Below are 10974 nucleotides of genomic sequence, written 5' to 3' on the forward strand. Positions count from 1 at the left end.
CATGGAAGGAAAGGCATAGAAAGCCCTGGCCCCAGTAGATGGACAGATGCTGATTGCTGCACACCAGACCAGCACAGGCAGGAGCAGACCTAGTACAAAGGCTCAGTGACCTGGCCATCTACTGCCTCTTAGCCATGCTTTAGCAATGGCGGAGAAGGCAGTACCATATCTGCTTCCTATGGTCATCCCAGGCTTGGTAGCCTGCCCTCACCTCCGCTGTGGGGAGCTCAGCCTTTGTTGTGTCAAGAAATGCTACAATGGCTGATTTGAGGTTAGTGCCAGCTGCCTGCCTCGGGGTGACTGGGAGAAGAGGAAAGGAGAATCTGGATCTTGTATTGCTCCTGAACCAGCCACAGCAGATCTCCAGCCTTGTCCATCTCCAGTTTCACCTGTGAGGGCATATGAGAAGGACCAGCTCAGGCCCAGAGGGGAGGAGGCCGTGCTCCTCCTTGTCATCAAACGGTGAGGCTGAAGTACACACTGGAGAGGGGAAGGAGCTTGGTCGTTTGTGGCCAGACCAGAAAGGACGGCTTGGTAAGTGAGGGGAGAAGACCCCTGGATCATCAGGAGGAAAGTACAGAACATGTTTGTAACCCCAAGTCTGACAGCAAGAGGAGGGGGCATCACTCAGGGCAGAAGAAGGGCACAAGGAGACCCCAAATGATCTCCAGAGTCTCTTTGAACTGGCTCACAGAACCACAAGGCCACGGAGCAAGGGTGTTTGCTCACTCCCTAGGGACATGGCATATGGAATGACAAGCCTACAGAAACAGCCAGGAGCCACCTTATCCAGTACTGGGGCAGGAAGGCCCATGCAGCCACGACTGTCCCGAAAGCCCCAGAAGAAACATCCCAACACCAGTGCAAAGGAGGACAAAGCCCCTTCCACTAGTTACAGAGAGGAGTTACAAAGGGCCTGGCAGAATTTGGGCTTGCAAGAAGGCTGTGCCTCAGCGCTACCCGTCCCGTTTCTGAGAGCTCACGTTGGATGATACCGGCACTGCATGGTGTGAGCTGCCACGAGCGGCATGTCACCACTGCCCTGCAGGGCTGGCCCGACACAGCCCTGCTTTCAGGTGCCTGTGGGCGCCGGCTGCGAGACAGCTCAGACCCAGGCAGGGCCATCACACCAATGCTTGACGCCCAGGGGTTTCATTGACGCATTTGCTGCCCTGGGAGGCCTTCCCCGCTGCCTGGCTTGTGTGGCTGCGGCTCCCCAGGGTGCAGTTCGAGGGGCTTGCCAGCACGATGACCTGCCAGGGCCCGGCTCAGAGTCCTCGCAGCTCACAGCTCTGTCGTCTTCCTGGGCTCGATCAGGATGGTGTTGAGCATGCCCACCTGACACTCCTGGTCTTGGAGCTTCCTTGCGGCCTGCGAAGGGCTTTGGCACCAGTTTGACCTCTGACGGCCCCTCTGCCAGTTCCTCAGCATTAGCAGGACGGTGACGAGGACCAGCACAGCCGTCAGCACCCCAAACACCAGCACTGTCACCAGCTGGGCTTCACTCAGCCCCGAGTCCCTTTGGGTCACCACTTCCTTCACAGAGATTTTCAACAACCCTCCCCCTGGCTCCTTCTCGCTGTGGTTGGCGACACGCCGCCCTGTGACCACGGTCCTGACAGGTTCTGGCTGTGTCACCCCCAGCATCTCGCTGGTGGTGCTTTTCACACCCCCGTCATTCTCACGGTTCATAGGGCGGTAGGGGGGAGGCCAGGTGGGCTCAGGGACAGAGATCTCGCAGGTTTTGCCAGTGAAATGGTCAGGACACAAGCAGTCATAGTCGTTGATTCGGTCGTAGCACTTTGCCCCATTTTTGCACGGCTGGCTGGCGCAGTCGTTGATGTTGATGGTGCAAAAACGCCCTTCGAAGCCCACCTGGCACTGGCAGGAGAAGCGGTTGATCCCATCATGGCAGGTGGCACCATTGGCACAGGGACGCATCAGGCAATCGTCCACATCATTCTCACAGAGATCCCCCACGAAGCCAGCGAGGCACCGGCAGGTGAAGTTGCTGGCAAAGCCATTATCGTCTTGACACTGCCCCCCATTCTTGCATGGAGACCTGTGTGGAGAGAGCAAGGATGGGTCACAGCCACGGAAAGCAAGCAGCTTCCCCCACCCCAGGGAGGAAAACACAAACAGCCGCTCACATGGCCAGTGGGTCCAGTGCTGGCTCTCCCTGGGGGCAGCCACTCTCAAGAAGACCAAGCAGGAGTTTCTACCTCCCCAAGCGAGAGGTGGTGGGACCTCCCCAAAGGCTGTGGCTATGCATGGGCCCACCACCCACCAGGGATGGTCTTCAGCCAAACAATCTGAAGGGGAAACATGCCCTCCTGATGCTCCCCAAAGGCATGACGCACGTCAGCTCATCACACCCACAGTGGTGAGGGACAGGAATCTGTTCAGATCGCAACACAGCGGGACCGTGCAGCGCACGCAGCTAAACCAAAGCCAAAGACGTTTTTGGCTTAACTCTGTTAGTGCATGGAAATCCACAGGTAATGAGCCAAGCTGGGCCACAGCTTGGCACTGCGTGACCTGAAGCTCATGCTGTCTGTAGCCTTGCTGCCCCCACTGCCATGTCTCACCCTGCCTTCTCACATGGCCCTGTCTTCATTTCACAGTCCTTCCCATGGAAGCCTTCTGAACACAAGCAGGAATATTCCCCGTCTCGGTCATAGATGCACTGAGCCCCGTTTTGGCATGGGGACTGGTGTTCGCAGATGTGGATGTCTGAGGGGAAAGAAAAAGGTGGGAATTAGCAAGAAAAGAGGGGGGCACGTGGCCAATTCAGTTCCAACACGGCCTGTCAAACCCAGGGGGGACGGAGAAATGGCAGAAGCTTCTCCTACCTCTCCTCCAACAGGCACCTGCAGCAATAAAAATGCAGTGCCTACATGGTGCCTCCCAGCTACAGTCTGCAAAATGCACAGACTTGGGGGTGCAGGGAAAGCAAATCGTCCCACAAATTGGCATGACATGAAGACACTGTGCAAGCCATCTGGCTGGCCAGTGCAGACCTCTCTATGGAGCCCCCCAAGGCCAGAGGAGGGGAGTCCACTGGCCACCTGCCGAAGGCAGGAACTCCCAGGGGAAGCAGTAGGTGCTGCCTGGAGCGCAGGGACGGTGTGAGAAAGGCAATGAGTTCATCTGCTCCATGTCCTGAGGCCAGCCAGTATCACAGCAGCTCTTGCTGTGCAGCCAGGGAGTGGGTGCCAGCAGCCTGACTTCTTCTGCAGGAAGGAGATGATCCCACTGGTGGCAGCCAGGCAACATCCCATCTCCTGAGCCCAGGCAGCACCACCTGGGTGGCTTCTGACTATGCCAGCTCACTCAGCCATGCAGGGTGTGCTGGGCTTCTGCCCTCAGCACCAGAGGCTGGGATGTCCAGTCCATGACTCACCTTTGTCACAGAACTTGCCAGCCCAGCCGGTGTGACAGATACATTGCCAAGGCTGGTGGCATGTCCCGTGAAGACACCCTGGCATACGCACGCACTCCTCGCAGTACTCGCCCTCCCAGCCTGGATCACACCTGCAGAAGGACAGGGCACGGCAGTGTGATAAAAACCAAGCAGGGGCTGCAGAAAAGCTCGCTGCTTGCTGTGCAGGCTTGCTGCAGATATGGCGGCACTGGGAAAGCCTCCCAAAGCCCCCCAGAAAGCTGCTGACTCCCTCCTCCAGAGGAGGTCAGTACTGGCATCTCATCTTTCCAAGGAAGTGAATAGAGAGAGTGGGAGCAGACTCACCCTCTGCAGCCAGGAAGGGTGAGGGGGCAGAAACAGCTCAGCAGCTTCCCTTTTACAGCCCATGTCCCACTGCTCTCCTCCAGCCAACCGCTCTGTACCCACCACTGCCTTAGCTCAGCGATTCCTGCGCCTCCCCCACGCACAGCCACTCTGATGGGCAGAGAAAAGCCTCATCCCTAACCCTGAACTCCCTGAGGGAAGGGGACGAGAAGCCCCTGAGGCCTGCATGTTTCATTGCACCCCTTTGCATTATAAGATGTGTGATTTCTGGTCTGACGTGCACCATAATCCAGCTGCAAAACTTTGCTTGCCATGGCTGGCACACGGAATAGACTTATCAACCAGCTCACAAGGGCAGTGTGATGAGAAAACCCACAGCACACATCCAGCCTTCTGGCCCCAGAAGAGTGGGGCAATGCTGATGGCTAAGTAAAGCCAAGCCGTGTTGCTCCTGTGGCTTCCCTCAGGCCTGCCAGCTCCGAGGGGGAGAGCAAGCGATAACAAGATGAGAGCTGCGTGGAGGTGGCACCAGCCACAACAAAAGCTGTACTCAAAATAGCACAAAATTAAACCTAACAAAAACAACGCAGTCTCTAGAGTAAGCAAAGGGGTTCATTATCATGGCTGGGGCTCATTCCAGCATGATGTACAGTGACTGCAGCTTTGCCAGGCCGGTTCAAGGCCGCACTTTCACACAATGGACCTGATTATTGCCACTGCAGGTTGTTCCAAAGAGATGAGGAAAATAGTTAAAAAAACCAAAATATATATTAATTAGAGGCTTTTTGATGGGAGTGGAAGCAATACCATGTACCTGATAGAGTCTGGGGAAATGCATTCATACCTGGACAGCCGCAAGCTGACAGAGGGCTGAGTGCACCCCTACCCCCAGTACCCTTCAGGCCTCTCTGAAAGGGAGATGGACAACAGTTGCAGGGAGGGGCCCGGGTAATTAGCCAAGTCTCCCTGAGTTGGGGGTAGGTGATTTTAATGGGGTACCACCAAGCCGATGAAGGCCTGAAATCTGGAGAAGCAACTCACGCATGCCACCACCAGAAAAATCTGCAGCTGGGCCGCCTGCTGCATGGAGAAACACAGCATCTCTGGCTGGGACTTTGCAGCACCAAGCTCCCCCGACCAGCCACAGCCACCGAAAGGGCTCAGGGAGGAGCGAGCTCTATGCAGCTGCAACCAGGGACCCAGCAAAATCAGAGATGAACTCCCTGATGCAGCAGTCAATGTGGTTATGGTCACCACTGCGCCATGTCTGCTCTGTTAGGCAAGAAGGAATGGCCTAGGCATGGTGTGATGCTGGGGGCCACGCTGCAAAAGGGGGCTGAGCGTGCCACAGTGAGAAGAGTGGGCAATTTGTCCCCTTGTGGCATCCAGGCAGCCCGTAGCAGCCTGCTCCTCCTGGGGCTGCCCTGTGGGATGGGGGCTCTGGGTGGCCCTATAGTGGGACAAGACGCAGTGTCCAGGGCTGCAGCAGCCCAGGGCAGCCATGCGGCTGCTTCTCAGGCTGAAAAGCAGGGTCAGGCTCTGAGCTTTGCCCCTGCAGGATCTGGCCTCCAGCTGGAGCCAGGATGCCAGGGGTCACACACACACTTCTGCTGTGAGACAGAGGTGGCCCCAACTTGCTGGAGAGCCCTTTATGAAAACACCCAGAGATCCCCACCATAGCCCAGGCTTCAGAGGGGGGGACCCCTGAAGCCCTCAGACATCTACATGCACATCTGCAGTTCTTCTTTTCCATGCCCCAAGGGAGAGCATCCCCATCTCAAACAGCAAGAAGGCCAAGCAAACTGGTTTCCCCCCTAGCCTGCACTGCTGCCTGATGACTTCCCTCATCATATCTGAGCCTGATGGCTCCCTCTCATCACTCAGGCATGGCCGGGCTGTCCCATGCTCCCATCTAGACTCAACAGAACAACATTGGTCAGTGTGTGGTGGGGGGGACCCTGGAAGCACTGGAGCAAAGGCTGGAGGAAACCAGCAATGGGATGAGGGATCAAAATCTCCCACTCCAGAGGATGTTGGGTAAAAAGAGAGCAGATTTGCTGATTCCAGATGCCTCAGCTTGTGGTAGGGGTGCAGGCACTGGGGATGCAGCATTGAGGGAGGGAGGGAGAGCAGTTATGGTCAGGGGCAGCAGGAGTGGGGAGCCAAGGACAAGCTGTACCTGCACTTCCCATCCTGGTCACAGCAGCCATGGGCAAGATTACAGCGCTCGCTGCAGTCATCACCTACAAGGCAGAAGACAGGGGGAGTTAGATTAAGCAGAGACTGTAGATGACTCCAAATCTGCCAGTGGCCCTGCTGGCTCATAGATTTTTTTTCTAAGTACTGAGCTTGTCCCTTCTCAGAACTGTAACATGGGGGACCTTCCTTTTGATGGCTGGATGCCACATAAGAGATGTGGATTTTGCAGTCATCCAAGCATCAATAACACTGCCTTTATTGAGAAATGGAACGCTACTTCAAAACTATCTCATCTCTAATCATCCCCCCACCCTCTCTCTGCTGCCTCCCTTAGACTTCTGACCCTGAGAATGGATCCTCTGTCTCCCAGGATGTCCCCATCCCCTGGGACACCTATTGGCATGGAGCAGTCTGCTCAGGGCTCCTGCCCTCCACCGGGACACAGCTGCTAGCACTCCCCCTCTGTCACGGGGAGGCAGGACTGGGCATCACAAGGGCGCAGGTATCCAGTTCTGTTTATTTATTTAAAGGCCACAGAAGTTGTAACTGAGCCATGGCCTCGCTGTGCCACTTCTCATCCCCTGCTCAGTGCTGGCCTGCTTTCTCCAGCCAGGTGTTCCCTTTCATCTCCACCTTCCGCTCTCCCCCATCACCTGCTTGTATCTTAGCTCCACAGGGAGCTGGCTCACTCTGGCTGCATGGGCTGAATGACAGGAGGCAGGGGGTTTCTCCTGGAGCCCTGAGTGACTCCAGACCAGGCCCAGGAGATGAATGCCTTCACCTGACTGAGCCCCTCCATCCTGTATTGCAGCAGGTTAAAGCCCCACATCAAGAGGCACACCCAGGCTTTCCTCAAGCCATGCGATGTGCTGCCTAAGAAGCAAGCAGGGGAAGAAATCCCCCATCTACATGCACACATTCTTGCTGCAGTGAGTCAGGAGGTCCCACTGCTCAGGGTAAGAGCCTCCCAAAACAAGCCACCACAGAGCTGGTGCAGCATCCTGGGGCTGCTCAGCCCAAGCCTGGGTATCATCGCCTTTCCTGTTTGTAACCATCTCTCCCAGCCGATGGCTTTGGGAATTCATATCGCTTATCTGGAACAAGGGGAGAGCAAACTAATTTTTGGGAAGGGATTTTGTCTCATGGAATCCAGGATTAGCCAATCAGTTTTGGGATCTTCTTTCCCAGTCGCCCTGCCTCTCTGAACAGGCTCATCGGTTCAGGGACCCATTCACCCTAACTGTGATGGACAGGGCAGCAGGACCTCTCACTGCTGGTCTGCTCAGGCACTGCCAGCTCCATAGGCACCAGAGCAGGGGTCTCTACAGTTGCCACCGGTCACCCCCCAAGTGCCTGATGTGCCCCAGGTGCCTCAGGATGACTGAGCAGCATTTTCTGGTCTTCCAGGTCAGGCCAACTCTATTTTGCACAGAGAATTGAGGAGACTTCAGCATTGCCAAGGACAGGTTTGGAAAGATGGATGTAAGAAAGAAGGTCCCTACAGAGACTCACCTTGGGCAAGCTGGTGATGGGCCAAGAGGATCCAAACCAAGGACATGAGCTGGAGACAGAAGCTCCTGAGCATGGTCAGCGTGGCCCCACCGAGATGAATACCTACAGAGAGAAAAAGACCAAGCTCAGAAAAATCCCCTGGCTGATACCACAGCTTCACTTCACGCATCCCTTCCTCTCTGTTACCTGGCAGTTTTGAGTGGAAACATCCAGTTTTGTACAGACTTGTCACCACACTCCTCTCTGTCCTTCCAGGCTCCTTCCTCTAAGGCAATGTTGGAGCACCAAGAATCAAAAAGCATTTTAAAATGCATGTACGGGAGAACTGAGCACACGCACTCAATCCTGACCATGTAATAGCTCAGGCTGTTACTTTGCACCTTGGAGCACCTGCCCCTGCTAGCTGCTGTCAAGAGACCAGAAGCCTCCAGAAATACCAGCCCAGCTGTGGAGACGTTCGTCTTTCCTCCCGAGGTCTGGGGGGTTTCAGCTTCATGCTACGCAAGGTCCCTGCAGTGCATGTTCAAATGAATAGTCTTTTTACAACACCCAGGCTGCTTTTCAAGCCCTTCAGGAGGGCAAGGAGGCGAGTAGATCTAGCAGACGAGCAGGCAGTAATCGACAGCCCTATTTAATTTTCCAAGTGAGGGAGTGAAGCGATAGGCGCTAGACCTGGGCTGCAGCCCCAGGTAGGAAAGGCAAACACGCACCTCTCGCTAGGTGCGGTCCTTTTCCTCCACTGTCCTGCAGAGAGCCCTGTCCGCCCAGGGTTCCTGCACCCATCTATTTTCCAGCTGCCTCCTGCCCTCTTGAAGTAACATTAAATACTTTCCAAAAATGCTTCATTCCCTCCCAGCCTTCTGGGGTTGTTAAGGGCAGGAAATTCGAGGGTGATATCATAAGTGTATTACTATAATGAGATGGGAGGGGTTAAACAGTTCTGCTAGGAGAGTGGTGAAGGTATGGAGCAGACTCCATCCAGCTGCGTGGGTGTGATGGACAGGGACCACTCCAATTTCAGCTCGACTCTTTAGCTCAGGAAGGTTGTGTTGGGTCGAGAGTTCCATGAAAGACTTCTCAGATGGGGAGAGGAGTCCTCCCACCCACCCACATGTATACATGCATTGCAGGAAGAGGTTTTGGGGTCCCTGCTAAGGGCTTCACCTGCCTGGACCAGACAAAATAGCCCACAAAACGCAATGATGTTGCTCGAAGAATCTCTCCAGCAAACAAACCATCACCTATAAGGGATGCAGCATTTTCAGAGGGGCTTCAGGATGTCATCATCACTGTCCCAGCCAAATCCTAGCATGGATCACTGCATCCTCCTTCCCCACGGTCCGCTCTCACCATGCTCGCAGGACCCTCCTTCACCTCCTGCCCCAAAACACTGGGCAGTGGCAAACAGCTGCTGCATTTCAGGGGAGGGCAAAGCAATTCCTACAGAACTTACAAAACAATTTAGGGCTGAATGGTTGGTATCCTGTTCCTTCAAGGCTGTGAGAAGCGCACCCTCCGACCATGTCATCGCAAAGGTTGTTTCCCCCACAACTCCCTACAGTCTCTTCACTCGAGGCACAGCCTCTCAGACCTCCTTATGCAGCCACCCCATGGATGCTGCTCCCAGCACCCACCCAAGGGCTGCCCTGGATGCCGGCAAGGCGCTGGGGGCATCCTGGTGGGCAGCCAGTGCCCAAGGGTGGTGTGAGCAGCACCAGGGCAGGCCCGGCTTTGGGTCACAAGCACACAGGGGAGGGAGCTCCCTCTGTCCCACTCCTCCCTTCCGGCCCTGCCGGGTTAGGAGTAACCAGCCCCCCCAGGGGCTGTGGGTTATTAGGGATGCCCCCGGGAGCTATTAACGTGCCCCTCGGGGGTATTAGGGACCTTTGGGGGCTACCATGGACAACCCCAGGAGGGGAGCTAGCAGGCACTTCCCCCTAGACAGGGGGGCTATCAGGGACCCCTCCGGGCTGGAGGTCCGGGGGCACGGGTAGGAACCCAGAGGATGCTGTGCCGCTGCGGCTCACTCCTCCTGCCCGTTTCCCCCTCCTTCCCCCCCGCGACTTAGGGACCACCTCGAGCCCCCAGTGCCCCCCGGAGGGGCACAGCCACCGGGGTGGCCGCCTCCCCCGCCACCCCACTCCCGGTCCAGCCGGAGGGGACGCTCCGCCGAGCTCCGCACTCCGCACCGCGGCGGCCCCACCGGTCCCCCTGCGGCCGGGGCGGCGGCGGCGGCGGTGGGGGACCCAGGGAGGGGGGGGGGTGTCTGCCGGTCCCCGCCGCGCTTTGCCCCCCGTCCCTCCGCCCCCCTGCTCACCTCGGCGACGCGGCGGGTCGTGGGGCTATCGCGGGGCGCGGCGGCGGGGGGCGGCCATGCCCGGCGCGGCGGCGGCGGCGGCGGGGCTGGGGAGGCGCGGGGCTGCGGAGGGAGCTGCCGCCGCGTGTGCCGCGCCGCGCCGCCCCGCTCCGCCCGCCGCCGCCGCCGCCGTGCAGCCCCGGCCGCCTGCCAGCGGCTGCGTGTGCCTGCACATCCCCGCTCCCTCCCCGGGACATCCCGCCTCCCGCCGCCCCAAACCGCAGGCAGCCCCCGGCCCGGCCCGCCCTGCCCGCTCACCCCTGCCCTGCTCCCGCCGCCGGGGGCGGGGGGGGGGGGGGAGCGGGGCACGGCCCCACGCGGGCCCGCCCGCCGCGGGGGGGGCTGTGTCTGCGAGGGGTCACCGGTCCCGTCTCCCAGGACAGGCCCGCAGAGGATGGAGGGGTGGCCCGGGCTGGGGGTGCCCCCCCCGGGGCGCGGCTTTGCCAGGGAGAACCCATCCGGAGTTCGGGGGGGCTGCAGCGCTCGCCCCCCTCCCCGTTGCACACACACGCTTGGTTAGGGGCTGCAGCCCACTGCTGCCAGCCTCCCGCCGGGCACCGGCGCCTCGCAGCCTGGTCCCTGTCTCAGAAATCGGTGCTGGATGATCCGAGCCCTAATTTCAGTTAGATTATCTGACATAAGCGAAAACGCCTCCTGCAGCCTCTCGCTTCCAGCTTCGAGGGCCACTAACACACCTCTACTGGCAAACCGTAGGGTTAAGAAGCCCCATCCTTAAAGTAGAGTTGCAACATGGAGTGGTCACCGCACAAGAAAGTAGCCATCTGACAAAGCTGTAGCCCCCAGCACTTCTCTTGCTGCCGCTCACAAGCCGTGGACACCAGCGCCCCAGTGAACAATGCGACAATCCTGGGAGAGGGGCTGGGCCGTCACATTTTCAGGAGGAACAGCTGCCTGCTCTCCTCCTCACCTTGCATGGCCTTTCTGCTACTTGACAAGATCATATCTGTCACCTTCAAAGGTCCTAGCAATCCTTAATTAGATTACAAATTCACCTCAGCCAGCCGTCTTCTGCCCCTGCGCCCCACAAGGTTTGCTGTTTTCCACCAGGAAGGAAGAAGAATCACATGCTCCTGGCACTTAGGTGGGTGCTTCCTCATCCCATCTCCTCACCTCACCAGGCAAAGCTCACCCCATCCCT

At 57.8% G+C, this 10974-nt stretch overlaps 1 protein-coding gene across 1 annotated transcript; it reads right to left on the reverse strand.

Moving 5' to 3' along the window:
* Positions 1–1284: 1284 nt before the first annotated feature.
* Positions 1285–10122, reverse strand: DLK2 (delta like non-canonical Notch ligand 2). Its single transcript, XM_074169108.1, has 6 exons — positions 10074–10122; positions 7460–7561; positions 5928–5991; positions 3404–3534; positions 2589–2733; positions 1285–2062 (listed from the first exon to the last, which is right to left on the reverse strand). Exons 2-6 carry the CDS (start codon positions 7530–7532, stop codon positions 1285–1287), a joined length of 1191 nt encoding a protein of 396 aa, XP_074025209.1. The 5' UTR covers positions 7533–7561; positions 10074–10122.
* Between the last annotated feature and the right edge of the window lie 852 nt (positions 10123–10974).

This window comes from Numenius arquata, chromosome 2 (assembly GCF_964106895.1).
Source record: "Numenius arquata chromosome 2, bNumArq3.hap1.1, whole genome shotgun sequence".
Taxonomy (NCBI): Eukaryota; Metazoa; Chordata; class Aves; order Charadriiformes; family Scolopacidae; genus Numenius; species Numenius arquata.